The sequence below is a fragment of the Cuculus canorus genome, chromosome 6 (assembly GCF_017976375.1).
Source record: "Cuculus canorus isolate bCucCan1 chromosome 6, bCucCan1.pri, whole genome shotgun sequence".
Lineage (NCBI taxonomy): Eukaryota > Metazoa > Chordata > Aves > Cuculiformes > Cuculidae > Cuculus > Cuculus canorus.
In genome coordinates, this window is record NC_071406.1 from 18,837,399 (window position 1) to 18,856,623 (window position 19,225).

Genomic DNA, 19,225 nt, shown 5'->3' on the forward strand with positions numbered 1-19,225 from the left:
AACTTTATATTCTGGATTTTCTTTTCCAACTATGTGCAGTTTGATTACAAATAGCCTTTATTTAAAAACAACATTTATACAATTTAAAAGTGGAGTTTTGTAGCATTGTATAATGCATTGTATTGGAGAGCAGATGAATTCGGTGTGTTGCATTCTTTAATAAGTTTTCATATTGTAAATAATATTTGTAAATTAATGCATTTCCTCAGAGGTTCAGTTTTAAAGAACTATTCACTCCTAAATGCTAATATTGAAAATATTTATGCATTTGATTATGTTTAGCTTTTCTAGTGGCACATCTGGTATGACAACATTTTAGTTGAGTGCGTTTTTGCACAAACAAAATAACAGTCTTTCTATGATAAAACTACTGATGTTAAGTAAGTTGAGTTGAAAAAGCTCAGGAAGACCAGGTAAAGCCTATGACTCAATGATATCTAAATTAATATGATTATTTAAATAATATGATAAGTTAAACATAACATGAACCATGGATAGGAATAAACCTCTATCAGTGTAGAAGTGCTTTCATTTATTTTGAAGTAAGAATTAGCAGGAGAAGTCCTTTTTGATCTATCAGATGTAAGTTTTTTTTTTTTTCTGAGAAAGGACAATAAGTCAAACTCTTAAGTGTGTCCAGAACCACAAACCTGCATGTGTGTATGTTTCCATGGATGCGATAATATGTGGCTATCTGTGCATGCGTGCACAAAATATCTTACAGTGTTCCCCCCATAGTCCTAAGCTGAAAGGTACAGAATAAATAAGTATTTTATGTATGATTTTCCCCATTACTAGATGGTCCTTTGGAAGAGGGGAGAAGCAAACCAGACCAACCGACTAAACAGAGTAGTAAGAAAATAAACTCCTATTGACCATTTCAGATGTTAACATTTCTCTGCAAGAAAATATAACCATTGAAAAAAACAGAATGAAAAAAACCTGTTTTGTAAATGTAGAACAAAATGCAAAATGTTAATCCATTTGTAGATTTTTTTTTTTTACTAACAACTTTAACCTTTTCTCAGGTGATGGGACTCTACAGCACGTGGTGCACATTGCAGGTTTCTTTGAAATGCCCAGCATGTTGTTTTTGAAGACTTGGCTTTTAAGAGTTATACATCCATGTTTGCTCTGCTTACCTCTTAAAACCATGTGTAAATTCTGAGTGAGAATGGATGTTGGTTTGTAGCCCAGGTGGAGAATAAGTACTCTGATGTAACTTTTAGTTGTTGCTATTTCCCATAGCTCAGTGTCTTTGTAGCCTTGCTGAAAGAATGAGAAATTGAATGAGGTGGTGTGCAAACATACAACAGAGCAGAATTATTTTACAATATTAAAGCAATATTCAGGCATTTTAAGATAGCATCCTGATAAAATAAGTGATAAAAAATGAAATGAAAGAAGTGCCCTTATACAATTTTTTATAAACTAAGGAACAAAACTGAATCCTATTAGATAACCTGCGATTGACTTCAGCCAAATTGAAATTATAGATGTTCTTTCTTTTGAAAATTTCATCAGTTTAACCAAGATCTTATGGTATATATAGGTGCTGAAAGTATAAAAATGATTTGTTTTTTTTATGTTTTTGAGGAGAAAATATGCTTTTGTTGATATCACTTAGAATATTGCGATTTATGTCAGTGATGTTCAGGAGCTGTCTGCAACCTGTATTCATGTTATACTGGGTCAGAAATCTTCTAACAACTGCTTTTGTGCACAACTTTAGGATGACAGAGTCTATTTGATTCTTAGGACTTGGTTATGATAATGGGAATAAAAGCAAATCCTCTTTAGATCCTCTTGAAATGCAGAATGCAGAGTGTTGTTTTGGAAAAATACTTGTTTTAGAATTGTGGCCTAAAAGTTCATGTCATAATTCAGTTAGAAGTTTTATGGTAAGCAGAGTTCTTGTTTATTCTGATCTTCAAATTATTCTCACATTCAAATAATGTAAGATTTTTTTGGAGAAGGGAATCTATTGAAGAACTTCATTGGAACAGACGTGGATGCTTCTCTCCAGAGCAAGGCAGCAAGAAATTGTCTGTCAGAGAAAGTATGGTGTTTCTGTCCTGGGGACTGCAGGGGTACATCGTGGTTGGCATTCTGGGCTTGGGAAATTCACCAAGATCACTGGAAACCCTTCTTTATTAATGCCTCGATCAACTTGTATGGCAGAGTGTACCTTACCTTTTTGGGCACTAATTTATAATCTTCACCATCAAAAGGTTACTTGAAGTAAGGTCACTTTTCTGCTTCTGTCATTCACTGTAATTTTGCCAGCAATTTAGAATTCATTAATTTTCTTTTTGCTCCCAACTGACCTTTTTTTTTTTGCTCCACAATGTGCTCCTCTAATAAACCAGAACTTCTTAACTCTTCATTCAGATTTTTTGCATTTACTTTTTGCTCTATATTTTCTATAGAAAACTATTCCTTTCCCCCTCTCAATTATTTTTTTTTTCTCTTGCTTGCCTGAACTTTGTTACAACATGGCCCTAGATTCCTCTGTGTGTTTATTGAAATTATGCTTTGGTAGCACCCTTTTGGCTTCAGTAGATTCACAGAGAAGGATTAAAATCCATTTTACTTTTTCCGCGTTATCGATTTCATTTTCCAGGTTCCTGTTTTCTTTTCGGCATAAACTGATTCTATCTTTATAGGGAGAATTGCTATATTCAGACACACATGAATGTTGTCCATTTTAGGGCCTGTTTCTCGCTCTATGGAATAAAAAAGTCTGGACTCAAGTCCTACATTCAGCCCTGGAAATTAATTGAATTGTGAACCAGAATCTGCATGAGCATTGAAGTGGCACAAAACCAGGATAAGCATGCCCGCTTTCATCGCAAAGCAGCAGGAATGTATTAAGTTCCTAAATTTAAAAAACCAATCTATTCGCACCTCAGGAAATTATTAAAGTTGTAGGAATAGTAACCCCGTTCCTTTCCAAATGTTGCTTGTTTTTTGTTTTCTACTCAAGGAAGGGGACAAGGAAGTGTTGAACACTGCATTACTGCAGTCACTGTCACCAGTGTCTTTTTAATGAATTCCTTTTATAGAATACATTTTTCCTTGTTTCATGTACCACTGATGACAATACATTTGAAATGCACCAAAGGCAGCAATTCTGTTTAAATCATTTCTTGGGCTAAATGTAATAAGCAAGAAGCAAGAGGTAGCTAAAAAATAAATAAAAAGAAATATTTTTCAACTTGTGACCTTGGCATCCGAAGAATCTCTGCACTGTGTAAGAACTCCCAAAAATTGATGCCTTTGCTTTCCAGTCTCCTTTATGTGAATCAGAGTTGAGGAGTTAACTAGTGTGGTGTCCAAAGCCTTTTGTCCGGCTTTTTTAGCTCTGCTTTCTGCAGAGAAATCCTGTCAGCCTCGAATTTCTTCGATGTATTGTGACAAATACTGCCTTGCTGTGTTTTCTGCACCCACTGGAGTCTCCATGGGATTAGAGATCACGTGCTACTTTAGTTTATTGTTCTTGACCTTTTCCAGATGATTGACACTGCTGAATGATTGCAGCAAAGCAGCAGTTATCCACTAGCTGTGTTATGCTCATTTCAAGGAGAAAATAAATGTTACTTGAGATGAGTAATCTGGACCGTGTCTTTCTGCTGAGTAAATGTAGGAGACCTGCCTGTAGTGAGTCATGATTCCTTTACCATTTGTTCCGTTTTGTGGTACTTTCTGTACATTTCCCCTGTGCTGTCCCCCTTCTAAATGTTTTATTGTGCTCTGATCCTGTTAGCCTACATAGCTCAGAAAGCTAAATCTTTTAGGCTTGATCAGCAACAGAAAATTCCTCAGGCTTGAAAGCTCAGTGAGGGTGGCAGGCGTGGCAATATGTACCTTCTTATGTATTTTAAAAAATAAAATTGAAGAAACGAAAAGCAACCTAAACTACCAGCAATGTATTTATGAGGTGTACACATAAAGTTGTGTAGGCATTTTGCCTCCATAGTGTTTTATTGGGTTTTGTATCTTGTGTCTCCCTCTTCTTTTTTTTTTTTCTTTTTTCCCTTCAGTGAATTTCCCACTAGAATAGCAGTGAATTTCTTAAAGTTCCTGTACACATGAAGGAGACAGCAACTTTACCAAATGTTCAATGCAAAAAGATCCATGTGTGTCTTCATGTTACTGTTTTGGAAGACATTTTACAGAACACTTCTCTGGTTTAATGAAAGTTCGCACACACAGATGCAAATTTGAAGAAAAAGAAATACGTATCTGGCACTGCCTCATAACACTGGGATTTTGTCCTGTATCAAGGATTGTATAGCTGTGATGCTATATCATGATTACTGTTATCAATGATCTTATAAATGTTAATACTAGAATAATCAGTATTATACAATTACAGAATTATAAGAATTACTATACTGTGAATGCTGTTATGGTTATGATTGTTATTATGTTGCCACAGATCCTTTTTAAAAGGTGACCTTTTTTAACTTACAGGCCATCGAACATTGTTCATTGGAGTTCATGTGCCACTGGGTGGAAGAAAAAGTCACCGACGCCATAGGCACCGTGGACATAAACACAGAAAGAGAGACAGAGAGCGAGATTCAGGATTAGAAGATGGGAGAGAGTCTCCTCCTTTTGGTAAGATTAATTTTATTTTTGCATAGATCTTTTAATAATAAGCATCAGTATGTTTATGCATGCTCTGTCCTGTTACAGCTTGGACATGATTAGCAGTAGGGTTTTGGACAACCCACCAGAGCCTCTTCAGTCTCTGCTGGAGAGCCAAGATTTGTTCCTCCAATGAAGGACAATTGCTACGGGCAGTCAAAACGTGAGAAATCTCAGTAATTTTTACCAATGTAGGAGAGTGTTTATGAGTTTTCTCGTAATTTTTCTCATAAGGGTAGACTGCCACCACTGAGAGGGGGGTGAGTGCTTATGGCACCACCTGCCCTCAGTGAAGGCTCTGGAGTATTTTCCCCTAAAATGTAACATAGAAGAGCTTTGGTTTTACAGTTAGCTTTGTAATAATGTTTATTTTACTCAAGTGCTGCAGTGTTTTATCAGATATGAACTGCGATCCAGATTGTGTTTGCTGTTTTCCTTACGTGGCACTGTAATGTGCCATTGTGAGCTCAGTCTGCTAACTGAGAACTTGAGAGCAAGCAGGAAAAAAAACCCTTTCAATAAAATACAAAACTCCCAAAATTTTCAATATTTTAGATTAAAAAAACATTACAGAGAACAGGAAAAGGTAGTCAGAATAGTCCAGCTTTGTCTCAAAACGCATAAGAATGTTATTTACTGTCCAAAACCAAGAAGTACATGTGCTGAAATGTCCAAGGCTATAGGAAGTGTTAAAAATATAATGGAAGCGTGTATAGAAAACAATTTATCAGTGTGCAACAGAGGAATGTTTTTAAATCATTCGAGAAATTTCCCAGTGTGATTTCAGGTTACAGAATAGTAATTATAAGACTTTGCTTTAATCCAAAATTTGTATTAGGTATGTAGAAAGCTTTGGAGCAAGTAGATTATGAACACGGGTGGTTAAGTGTATTATGAAGAGCTTGAAATACTCAAATCTTTCAGTGAATTATACTGACAATGAAACAAAGTCAAGACTTTTTCAAACTTAGTAGATATGAGTTATGTTTTGAAGACTGAATCATAAAGAAAAGAATTGGCTATGGTGGTTCTGTCTGGAATGTATTTCAAATGTATGAAGAACCAATACTATATTGGAACCAATCTCTTGGAAAACTGCAAAGTTCATAAATTATTAAAATACTTTTCAAAAAGAATATGCATATATATGTAAGGACAGATTAAAAAAAAGTAACTGAAAGTCACATTAGCCAGGAAGTGAGATATATTAAACTATGAAGCACTGTCTTCTGTTGAGTCATCTGGGTTTACTTAAGTGCCAGTATGTGTCACATTTTGGCTGAGAGCTTAGCTCTGTTCTTTCAGCTTCTGGAGACCTAGGTTTGTGTCCTTCCTAATGTCAGAATTAAAGAAAAAGAAATTAACTGTCTGAATCTGTCCTTAATAGTCTTTGGCAGTTGTGCATACAATAAAATGCACTGTTCAGCGCAATTCTGCGTTATGTGACAATCAGCTTATGTGCACGAGAGCTCCAACAGTGGAATAGCACTAATATGGAAAAGAGTGTTTTGAAGTGCATTTATAAGCTGGTATTCCCAGCACTTGTCTACAGGTTTACTTGTTTGAAATAACTGCAAGACTGCACTTCTGTAAGCTACACTTTCACTTGTAAATGTATCATAGCTATCAGTATAAAAGGTTTGTAGGTCATATCACATATTAGAAAGCTCAGGACAGACAAGATACAGGCCAGAAACATGCAAGTCGTCTTTGGATCCAGCATGCTGTAGATACTCTTCAGAGTGCTTGGGCAATAACAGTTCAAAAGGAGGCAAAACCGGAACTACCAAACATTCAGAAAAATCTGGAAGTATTCTATTATTCCACTTTAAAATAATATGTAAGTAGTAAAATCAGAGGACTTTCCCCTTGGCTATATGGCTCCTGGAAGTTTGGCCAGAGAACCAGACTTTGACTGAGCTTTGACATCTGTCCGTCCATCCAGAAATGTGGCATCCTATAGACAACAGTGAAATGGATTTGTCTAAGGTAGATCTGATAATTATACAGTGATGGAGGGGTTAAGCGCAGTCAGAGCAGACAGACAAAATTATACAGGGATTAATCATAGTATGTATCCACATCCTCGCTTTTACTATGGGTTTTCCTTACAGGGGTTTCAGACGGGTTGTTATGCTGCCTGGGGAGAAGCATTTCGTTTAAAGAGAATATAAGCATAGTTTTTCTATGCATTATTTACACATAAAGAGCAACAGATACTTCCTGCACTAAATCTGAATCCTCTAAACCTCAGTCATGCTTCTTAGTTCTTATTCCCCATGACCACAAAGTTTTAAAGGTAGCTAGAGGCTGAAAGAAGTTGCAAGGAAGACAAATGCACTTCCTACTCTTGATGCGTAACTTAATATGAGGGACAGTGCTGCCTAAGAGAGCAGATCCAAAATAGTCTCTTAATTTATGAATCATTCTGATTTAATTAAACGCGCAGAAGTGCTTACTCCCTCTTGCCATATACCTCTTTTAATGCATTTCTGCTGAGCAGTAGGAAGCTGTATTCTTGGGAAAAGGGGGAGAGGGAAGGAAAGAAAAAAACATTTAAATGAGCAGGTGCAAGAAGAAAGACAGAGAAAATAAGCACCGTGAGACCAACTGATAGAAAACAGCACTTTGAAGTAAGTCAGAGAAGTACATCAGGATTTTTATGATACAAGAGAATAAATTAGCAGTGTTTTGAAGCAGTGAAGTACGAAAGGTGGTATAATAAAAGCCAAATCTCTGAATTACAGAGATGCTGGAACAGGTAAAGACCTGAAATATTCAGCCGTGAAGTGCTATAGACTGCTCAGTTAACAAAGCATGGGGTGAAGCTTTATATTTTTTTGTTGTAATTTATAGCTGTATAATTTATAACTTCATCTGTGAGGTATCATTTAGGTGCCGATCTTGCTATCGCAGCTTCAGGGGGCTGTGCAGTGCACATTGTGCTGTGGGGCAGTGCAGGCCCCACACAGAATGGACAGGTGCCACCTGGTTACTACCCAGTGAAAAACAATTTCTTACACAGTTTTCTTTCTATCAACATGGCTGGAAAACACCTGTTTTCCATGTAATGTCCATGGCTGAAGACTTCCCGGTAATCCCTTTGAATCCTGGCTGGAAAAGCTGTTCCAGCTACTTTCTGAGGGAATATTTCTGCAGAGAATAGATATTTTAGAATATTCTGACAGCAGCTCATAAGCCTTTTTTTTTCCATCTCCTACTGCCACTTTTCAAAAATAACCTGAATGTTCTCAGTGTGCAGATTCAGAGCTTGTAGTTAATATGTAGTTAGTGGAACAAAAGAGTAGAGTCCTGTCATTTGGGTGCACAAATCAGTTACTCAAGTTTTGGTTTTGTTTTCCTCACACCTGATTCTCGCTGTTATCTATCACCTCTGGATGAGATGAGGTTGTAGAAGATGTTTACATTTTGCCGTAATGATGTACCTTTGAATTGCATAAGCTGCAGGTTACGTGGCTTCCTCCCAGAGAGGCTTTTGTGGGTAGTAAAAATTGTTAGGTAAGTGATTTCAAGATCTAGATTTCCACCACCTTGCTTCATAGTCTTTTGGGAGAAAGGGAGAAGTGCAGTGAAAGTATCTGCTCTAGTTTAAAATGCAGTAATGTTGTTTGCTTTATTGAAGTGGTTTACCGTTCTCAGCTATAATCGTGCTGTAATCGAGGCCTCGGCTTCATGCCTCCTCGAAGCTCTCAGCCCACATGCTGTTTCTAGCTTAGAGCATCTCCTTGGAGCTGTTTGCTGGGAGGGCGGTGTGTGCCAGTCCCAGTGGGCTGTGGGGCCGCTGCCTGGTCTGGACCACTCCATCAGCACTGTGGGTTGTGGTGGCACTGGAAGTCTGGTGCAGATTTCCCTTTGGCTGGTAGGTTTGCACTTGGTTGGTATGCACATGGATATTGTGCAATTTTCAGTGTTTTTTACTTTTTTTTTGCCTGTAACTAGTGAAACAACTCTCTTGTACTTGCACTTATGAGTTAGAGATATTTATGTTTCTGTTTTAAAATGGAATGGAATAGGGAGACTTCAGGTGTCTAAGGACAGGTTTTGTGAGGGTGAAGTGAACACAGCTGTGAAGACAGGGTTTGACTTCAGTCTCCTGTTGTGTCTTCTAGGACTGGACACTGTTAGGGCTGGACACTGTTAGGGCTAGTGCAAGGTTTGGTTTGTTCTTTTAGGAAATCTGACTTTAATAATCTCTAATTTTAAAGAGGCTTACATTTGTAATTCATGATGTTGGGTGTGGCAAGGGAAGCTGAGCAGCCCTGGAAGTGAGCTTAATGGAGCACTGTATGCACAGATGAGGAGAGGCTCTCTGAAGGTAATGCAGGTGAAAAGGTGAGTTGCAAAGGGGACTTCTCTTGGTTACCAGAGGGGCTTGAAGAAATTACAATGGAAGGACTCACCTGACTAGATTTGATAGCTAACCTCAAACCTCGAAGGGGTATTAATGGGGTGAAAGTAATTATTTGTAAAGAGTATGGCTCTTAAGAGAATTCTCCGATCCTTAACTGGAGGGTGATTGTGGAAATTTGAATCTCTGGGCAGCTGTGGTAGAGATTGCAAAATCTGCATTAAACTAACGTATCATAACTGCAGTTTTAAGGGTCCAGCAAAGAGAAGAGAATTGAACTTTGGGGATGGTCAATATTGTTAGATCCAAAAGATAACATTATTTGTCATAGCCTCGAGGTAATGGAAACAATTCGTGTTAAGAAAATGCAGAGAGCGCTTCCTGAAAATAAGATTATATGGAATAAAGTCCCAGAGAAGCAAGCAAGGGAATACTTTCTCACAACCTAATACATGTTTTTTAAGGTCTCTGAAGAGCTTTTCAGAAGTGTGCTGTGTGGATACTTACTGTTTTATGTGTATACTTTAGTAGTGTAAATGTCCTTTTAATTTTTACCATGTTTTGTAATTTATGTAATTTATTTGTAATTTATGATCCCTGACTTCGCTGATTGCTGAACTGAAGGGCAAAGTCTAGTCTGCACAGGAAGGCGGTTGAGGGGAGAGCCCCCATCCGCTACTTCCTTGGGGAGCCCAATCAGGAGGACGATGAATGTTTGTGTGTGAAATGATTCTTTCTTTTCTGTGTTCCTTTGAATTTTCCACACCATTTCCCCTTTGTTTGAAAGAAGTTGTTCCGGATGTCAGCTGTGTTACACTGGTTTACTCCCTGTCTGAAGCCCATCCTATGCAATGAGCAATCAAAAAAAAAAAAGTTTGTATATTTAATACTACTTTAGTGTAAATGTACAAAAGCATGAGGCATGGATTAAATCTTGTCTATAATGTTTTCTGTCTTATCTGAACTTCTGTAATGTAAATTTTATCTTTGTGTTTAGCATGCTTTCTAATGTGGAAAATATAATTTTTCACCCCTACATCTACTGACCCCAATAAGAAGTATTAGCTTACAAATATTGCCCTTAAATTCAGTCTCAACAGGCTTAGAAACACAGAAACCTGTTTTGACAATGGAGCTAATAGAGTGTTACCAGCAATATAATTTTACACCCTCTCTAAGAGCTTATCAAGAGCAGAGGACAAAATTTGGAATACATTTTGTATTTGTATAAATTTGTATTTTGTATAAAGAATGTATAAATAAATACAAAATAAATTTGTATTTGTATAAATTTTTGTATTTTCTATACAACGCAAGGCTGTGTTTTCCCTTGTGCTGTGGCTTGGGGCGGTTGCGTGTTCTGCCTGATGGCAGGGTGGTTTGTCTCTGGAGAAATCCTGGCCCGCACTGAAGGGGAGGTCTGGATCACTGAATGGTGCAGTGGAGCAGATTGTTTGCTGGAATGAATTTGTCTGGAGGGACTGAGCATCATCCCGCTTTCTTAGCCCAGCCCAAGTCTTGTTCCCTTAGGCAAGAGGGAGCAGTCCTAACCCACAATTGTGATTGCACTTCGGTATGTTTTAAATGGGCGATGTGCCAGTCATGGTTCTTTTGTGCGTATGTTCTGCAAGGTGGGACAGCGATGTAGGCCACCATTCCCCTCTGCCTGCACTTAGCATGGTTCCGGGGAGCAGCTTTGATGTTACCCTCTTGGAATTAGGTTATTAGCAGTTCTGGCTTTCAGTTCTGCTCTTTTGGCATGTCTATGCCTGTATTTTGCTTTTGCTTTAGGGATGGTGGTGACTACGAGGAGTCATAGTAGTGAGCAGTATGTTGGGTTGATGCAGGATCACTTCCTTTCTGTGGCACTGAATCCCAATGTGAATTTGTGCTTTCAACAATCATATATCCACTAGGCCTTATTTTTTGCCCTTTTGACAGTGTAGTGGAGTTACACACGTTTTTAAACCTGGAATACTCAGATTTTCCGTGAGTGTAATGAATTTGAGGTGTTGGAGGTAGTTTGGATGTCTATGTGAGTGCTGCATTGGTGATACATGCACAAGCCCAGAGAAACCCAGGCCTAAGTGTCTGGCAAGTGGCTCCCATGGGCTGGTGGATCCACAGCAAACAAAAAGCTGCCTCAGTTCTTCCTCACTGATGGCTCATTAGCCAAGCACAGGTGGTTTTTGGTGGTACTCCTGCTTCCATGGTGTGACTTTCTGCCCAGTTTGAGCTGGTCCTGGAGGATTTCCTGAACTGGTGATAAGCCTTTTACTTAGAAGACATAAAGTAAACCATCTAACTAGAACTGCATGGAACAAAGGAAAAGATTAGCTATTTCTATTTACAAAAGTAGCATTTCACACTCTCCAGATATTTTTGACTTTTTAGGCTAAGATTTCTTTGGTTGACAAATATTTCAGTAAACATATTTGTACAGAGCCCAGGAAAATAAAAATCTAAACCAATTTAGAGTATTTGTCCAACATCCTTAATACTTAATTACTTTCATTAAATCTTAGAAATAGCAATAATAGTAATATGAAGCATGGGTATTTTTATGCTGGCTGTACTCCTTGAAGTAGAGATCGAAAAAGGTAATAGTCAAGCCAATTTCTGTTTTCCTAGACTTCAAAAAAAATTGAGTGTCCTAGTTTGCAAATATTATGCTTCTACACTGGAGATTAAGTTATCACAGTTTGACAGTCAGCAATTGAAGTATTCTTTCATACTGTTGAATCACATATTACTTATTTCCATATAACACATTAACGAAATATTTTGTATTTATTACTCCTATGCATACAAGCCAAATCCATCTGGCATTGCTTACATGAGTAATGCTGTTAACTCAGTTTTATAAGTAGAACCAACAGATCTGATTTTTTTAAACGTTTTATTATGTTCCTATTGTTTCACTCTCTTAGGATTTTGTCCTTGAAATACAATTACTTTACTATAAGCTGTGATTTATAGTAAAAATTATTTTACTATGTAAATAATAATAACTTTTTTCTTTCAGTTTCCAGCTTTCAGAATTTCGGACTGTGGCTTGCATGTTTCAGACACCAGTACAAATTACAGCAGCAAAAAAAGATAGCCAGAATCTAGCAGCTTGTTTTAGTGGTGTGTTAACAAGGAAGAGCAGAATTTAGTACATGTTTTGCCATTTCTATAAATTCTTCACTGCTGTCAGTAAAGTAGATGTATGTTATACAGAAGAGCCAGTAAGAGCAATCACAGCAGTAAGCTGTTTCTTTGCTGCTCACCTGACTTCAAGGGATTTCTGATCCTCTGCTTTGCTTCCCATGCTGAAAGTGCTCATTTGCATGAGTATTATAAATGTCATAAAACTGCAGTTCTGCTGTACAGCACTACTCATTTATTACTTAACAGTAGCTGTTGCTGTAAATCAATTCTAGCACTGATTTTATCAAGAGTACAGGATGTTCCTGGCAATACTAGATTTTCAGATTCTCACTGCAGTCCATCTCTCTTCCAAAGTAGCTTGTTTTCCATGTTTTGTCATTAGGGTTGTGCACTTGTCCTTCACAGGTTCATATCTTGCTGCATTTAGTCCTTCTGGCAAACAGTCCTAACAAGATGCACACTTCTTGGCTAGAATGTACTTTAAATTTAATCTTGATGTTGTATTTGTGTTATCCTTTTTAGAATGTACCAACATGTAGATGTGAGGAATGTAAGGAGTTTTAAAAATTAGGTAGAGAGAGACTGGAAGGACGTCTAGAATAGAGGTTGAAGTGGTCTTAAAGGAAAAACAAGATTGAACAGTGAGAGAGTAATAAAAGAAAGGGTAAAGTGGAGGAGGCTGTTGCTGCTCTTTTCTGAATGACCAGAAGTAATTTCTGTCCCCTTAGTTCTTCCCTTGCAATTCCATTCTAGAGCTTAGTGGTACCTGAGCCTATATCTCTCTTCCCTCCTCTGTCATATTTCTTCCTGGGTTTTGTTTGCTTGCTTTGTGAAGGAGTAAGTAGGCTTGACTGTACTGTATCTTTATACTCTGTTTAAGCAAATAGACTGCAGGTCGAAAATGTCATTTATTGTTCATGTTTCATTGCTATAGCAAGTTTACTGCTACTGTCAAAAAATGTGTCTTTATTGCTGAATTTAATGTCCTGTATCAGTGGCCCATTTAAGTATTTTTGATCAGTACTGTATTGGCTCTTTAAGTAGTAGTCAAGTGAGTACAATCCTCTCAGTTTTTCCAAATTAGAGAACTTGAGGATCCTGTGCAGTGATGCTCTTCACTGTTAGATGGAAAATACTGTAGCTTGTCTTACAAACAGGGTTGCAGAACAGAACCTCATTTAGATGGTGTTCAAGGAATCGCTGAGCTGTTCCACTGGATAATCAGGTTTTCAGTTGACTGGCAGCTGGGCCCCTATTGGCTCTCACAAGGGACTTTTGGTTCTTCTCACAAATCTGAAATGCATTAGCAGAAAAAATAACTATGTATTTCTAGAGACACTGGGTTCATTCCAGAGTTTATTCACTTGAGATTTGGATTTAAGTAAGCAAATAGCATTTTTAGGTTTTTTTAAAGATTTACATCATTTGAGCTGTGAACACTGAATATACATGTGCGTTAAGGTGCTTTGTGAGTTCTGGAAGTATTCTGAGTGATATGAAAAAAAGAATAGTATGTCTCCAAAATATATTTAGTGGTCTACACTGAAAGGTAGAAGGAAGAAAAATAGCTGGTAATAGAAATGTAAAAAGAGGACAGAGACAGTGAGAATAAAATGGGGAAGTTGGGACAGATTTGTTTCTTTGGAGCAGCCTAAGTGTGTAGAAGCAGTTTGCAAAGGCACAGGGGATGGTAGATGCAGGTAGTGATGTATTTTTTTGAAGTTCCCAGTTGTATATTGACATTAAAGAAGTTTCTTCTGGTTTCTTTCTCGTGCTAAGTAAAACAAAGAATGCAGATTTCGTATAGCAGCTTTGCAAACTGAGCTAGATCTGTAGATTTAGACTTACAATGTGGCAAAGTAGTATTGGTTACACTGGAGTAAAAGTCTTATCTCCTCTATCTGTGCTGCCTTTTCTTGAGAGATAGCATTCCAGCTTCCAGTAGTCACTGCTTCTGTAAAACACATTCTATTTTTAGATGAGTTTGTTTAACTAGCAGTGAGACAACGACAGTAAATAAAGAGGACTCAATCTAAAGATGTTTTTGTATAAATGTTCTTACAGCATAACTGTACTCATGTTTTCTCTGTAGCAGTAAGCAGTGTGGATGAAAGAGTCTGGATAATGCCATGAAATTTTGGGTATTTACTTGCTCGGGGCTAGAAAATTGGTGTTCTGGACTTGATATTTTTATTTTTCCTCAGATACCCCATCACAGAGGGTGCAGTTTATTCTTGGGACAGAAGATGATGATGAGGAACACATTCCTCATGATCTCTTTACTGAGCTTGATGAAATTTGTTGGCGTGAAGGAGAGGATGCAGAGTGGAGGGAGACAGCAAGGTGAGTGTTTTCATGAGGTTTTAAAAACAATCTGTAGCTATTGGTTGATGGTGTACTGAGGAATGATTTCAAAGCTGTGGCAAACTCGGGAACAGATTTTGAATAAAAAGCTTAAATAGAACCATAATTTTAATCCTTGGACTGCTAGTATTACAACAGCATTTGTTGTTTCTCAGAGCCAAATGTTTTCATCTGGATTTATGAAATATAGGTCAGAATGAATATCATGGAGGGGATGTAGTAAACGTATCATCTATATGAGTTAAAAATGACTGGTTTTATTCGTATTTTAGCTTATCATTTTAAGAAATTTTCGAGCTTTACATTCTGTTTCAATCCTCAAGAAACTGGTAACATTACCATTGTAAAAAGATTAAAGCAAGGAATGAGGTTACTTTTGGAGCAATTAAACCTTTACGTGTTCTACATGTTCTAAACTATCAATGAACAGTTGATTTTGGGACTTCGAGTATTCAGTATTGGGTTGTTTTGTTTCTCCAAGTCGTGTGAAAAGAATGTTTAGATTGCATTTCTACTGAGAAATTTTTTTTTTTTTGCATGCTTGTTTCCTTGAGCTGAAGTGGGAATGGGAGATGACTTGCTTAGTTGCATTAAGACTTTACATTTCCCAGCAATCCTTGCCTCATTTTTCTTTTTAGAACCTTAATTCTTTCTTTTCCTGCCAGTATTTGTTGACAGCATTCCTTGGTGGTGCCCTGAAGTCAGTGGACCACAAATTTTAATGACAGCAGGATAAAATTTGTGCAATTTCTGAAAGGGTTTTGTGAGTAACTTTGTACGTGGGCAGTTTGGCGTGAATATTGCTGTTAACTTTCCCTTTAATTTCCTTGCAAATCCCTGCTTTCCCAGAGGGACACAGAATTTGTTATGACTTTCCTTTCCCTTCTGTGTCCATTGGAGGCATAGATGCTAAATATAGATCTTTACATGTAGAAAATGCTCATATGGGGATTGTGCTGCAAAATGAATGTAGTAATGTCCCTAAATAATCTTATTAATATTCAGAGAGAGAAAATCTAATCACATTAATCATCTGCTGTGTTCTCATACTGATTATGAAAGTATAGGACCTCTTCTAGGAAGGCATTGGCTTCTATTGTGATTAAAAACAAAAATCACTGTGGCTTATGTTATTTTTAAGCAAGGAAATAGAAGCTTCTCTAGTTCAACTGAAAAAAAAAATCCCTTTGCGAATCATCGAAGAGTTGTGTTTCTGAAGAATTACTGACATGATAGTACCTAACATAAATACTTAATTGAAAGAGAATTTGAAAGATTTGGGTAAAATAAAGACATTTCTCTTTAGATTGTTGAGCCTTTCCAGTTGTTGTTTGGGACTTAAAGAATTGAAAATGTTTAAGATAAACAAGATGAGATTGTTGAAAAAAAGGACAGGAGAAAACTGCCAAGAAAACTACAGTTTTGGAGCTCAGAAAATACAAGAGTGACATATAATAGCTAATGGTAAAAGAAATATGTATTTTATATATATAATAATAAAGAAAGAATGGGTCTGCCATTCAGAAAGAGCTGGTCAAGATAAATGATTTTTTTCAGTTTGGATCAAAAGAATTCAGGCAGCATTTGACATGAGGTGGCTGGCTGTTGAAAAGGAGGAGATGGCAGTGAAATGACCAAGTTAAAAAGCAAGGCAAGAGTCAAAGTGCTTTATCTGAGCGAATACAAAGATGCAATAATTTCCATCCTAGAAAGCTGAAAGAACATGTATTTCACAGGTATGGTAAATCCCATCTTTCTGTGAATCATTCAGGTGGGTTGTTGTGCTATAGCAAGCAAAGCAACGCTATTCAAGAGAGGATGAAAATGGTCAGAATGGGCAGAGGCCTGATATTTCAGAGCTATACAAGTCTTGGAACAATGCTCAAAGGAAAGAATAATTGTAGACTTCAAGCTAAGTGGAAAATTGGATAAAATGGAATACAATGGTATATCATGTCAGACTAACTTAATAATACTATTTAATCAGATAATTGATTTTTGTTTCTCTGTCGAAAAAACAGTGGATCCAATTTTTTTTAGTAAACCATTTGATGTAAACAGCAGTGAGAATTTATTGCTTAAACTCTGTTTCTAGTTTAAAAATTGTATTAGTAGGTAAGGAACCAATTGAAGAGGGGAAGCAGGCCATGCTGAAAGGTTAAACTGTTGCTGTGGAGAGCAGTGACAACTAACTTCTGAAGAATTAGTCTTAGTAAATGGCTTTAGTATTGAATGACAAAAAAACCAATTATAGTAATGAGACTTGCTGATGTTGAGAAATTCGGAGATGTTGTTTATCTAGTAATAGATAAAGGTATACACAAAGAACAGGGTGACTTTGAGTAGAGTAGTAGAAATGGGATGGTGTTTAATATGAAAGATCATATACTTAAACTAATACAATAGATCATTTTCCATACTGGCGGTTGATTCAGGACTTCAGAAATATTGATTTGATAAAAAGCGTGGTATGGAAAGGATAAACACTGAGTTTGTTGGTGTTCCAGCCTTATTATATATTTTCCATCTGTGGAATGCCACTGGAAGTATTTGTAAATCTTATTGTCTGGCATTGGCCATAGCTCCAGGTAGATGAATTTAAATGCAAAGGATATAGAGGAAGATTTGGTCATTAATTGCGTTTAATGAGAGTGATGGCACTAAGTAGTTCTGTATTCATTTTACCAAGCCCTGCGTGGACTGAAGGGTTGAGTTGACTCTGATGCAGTAAATCTGTATCTTCGTGTTTTCAGTTTCATTGATATTGTACACATAGTTCAGCCTGAAAATTATTTTTAAAAAAATCGTGAGCAGACTATGTAAAACTATTTCAGATGTTTTGTCCTTGGTTGATGAAAAGAGTAGCATATCAAAGGGAGCCATGGATAAGGCTTGACTGAAGCTTGGTGTTTTTAAGGTAATTATCCTCTTTTCCTGTTTCTTGGAGGAGTAAGTCCTTTTCTGGACTCTAGACATAGCAGTTCTCATGAGCAAAAGCATTCCTGCAGTTTAATTAGTAGGAGCAAAAAAGTGCACTGCTTTTACAGCCTGTTCTGTCCCAGGATCTGGTTTTAGGCTATCCTATCCATGGAATCAGTTAGCGAGCAGAATGGAATAACCTAGTTACTTTGATATAGTGATAAAATTATTTTTTTTATTACATTAATTGATTTCAAGCTAAAAGAAACACACACCTTTTAAATAGTCAGTGCTAAATCTTAGAATACTTTTTGTAAGTGGCCCAGCTGTACAGTTGTGTGGAGAACGCATGAAGTATATTTTCTTTTCTGAAAAAAATATTTCTTGTAAGTTTGTGGAGAAATACACTGAGGCATAACAGTTGGGCTTTTTTTTTTTTTTTTTTTTTGTATGCACAACAGTATAAGTGCAAATAGCACTTATTAGGAAAGCAGTTCATGTTTAAGGCTGTCCTAGTAGCCTCTCGTGATTATGGATGGAACGCAGTACGTGATTTTTAGCAAGTTTTACCCAAATTGTTGAGGCTTATTTATCTACTAATATAAAATATAAATTTTGGGAGAATATTGCTACATTTCTGGAACAGAACAGAATGTGTAGTAAGGGAGGAAATAGAAAAACATTTTGGAAATAAACAGCAGTGTTTAGGCTTGAATTTTAATAGAAGCAGCACAGTTATGAAAATAAATCTTTGTCCATAGTTTAGAAAGTAAATTGTTAATAGTGAATAGAAAATGATTGTACTAGGGAAAAATTATGGATATAAAATGGAAATTCATCTCCCCTGGATCAAAACTTTCTTCCAAAGAAACTAGGTCACAAAAAATTTAGATTTGTCACTTCTGCTTTGTTTCTGACATGCTTGTTTACTTTGTTTCATTTTCTAATCGGCGTAGGTGGGCAAAAGCTCATGTGGAAATTTGTACAGATTGAAAGATTACATTAGTAACTTTGACTACTGAGCGGGTTGTGAGTGAGTACATAATCCAGCTGTCTGCTGCAGACATTACAGACTGTAAAATAGATCATGTGCAACTCCCCCACTTCATATTGTGCACCAGAGTGTTGGAACTGAGTCTACAATGAAGTGTGCACACTCTTAATAAGACTCCTGAAAAACTGATGGAGATGACTTTAAAAGAGAAAACGTGTGTGTATACGTACAATCCCCCAAGGAATATTTTTCCTCTAGTAATGTACCTCACTGAAACCTTTGTTGGTATATTTTTTCCAGCAGGTATGCTGTCAGAGGAACTAAACTGTATGATTGATATACCTGAATCTTTACCAGTAAAAGAAAACCAGATTAATGAAGCTGCTCTTCTGTGTGATCAGACATAGCTGAGATGGCTCTAAATATATTCCAAGCAGATGGGACAATGTGACATATGAGCTCAATACTCAAATGGGGTTGGTGTTGTTTTCTGGGAAATAATGAAAGGCTTTTATTCATCAACCGTATCAATTTAAGGGGCCAAACTGCAAGAGAAAATATATTAAAATATGTCAATTTCTCCTTTTCTCTGAGAAACTAAAAAGAGTAGAAAATTGGCAAATTTGGGATCTATATCTGAATTTGGACTTAAAACCCATTTTCTGTCCTTGAATCTTATATGTGAATTCCGAGGGTTGTTAAAATGGTATTATGATTTTAAAAACCAGTCGAGCATTTAGAATTGAACAACTGTGTGTAAGATGAGACATTCA

The 19,225-nt window shown here is 36.9% G+C and overlaps 1 protein-coding gene across 11 annotated transcripts in view; it reads left to right on the plus strand.

The window, feature by feature from the left end:
- SLC4A10 (solute carrier family 4 member 10) overlaps nucleotides 1-19,225 on the plus strand; it is a 159,270-nt gene that overhangs the window by 72,259 nt on the left and 67,786 nt on the right. For all 11 annotated transcript variants that reach the window (XR_008450310.1, XM_054069417.1, XM_054069418.1 and 8 more), the window contains 2 exons: nucleotides 4,477-4,623; nucleotides 14,380-14,518. Coding sequence is in view for 10 of the 11 variants with exons in the window: in XM_054069417.1 (XP_053925392.1) it covers nucleotides 4,477-4,623; nucleotides 14,380-14,518 (286 nt within the window). In the remaining variant the exon portion in view is untranslated. The remainder of the gene's footprint in view (nucleotides 1-4,476; nucleotides 4,624-14,379; nucleotides 14,519-19,225) is intronic.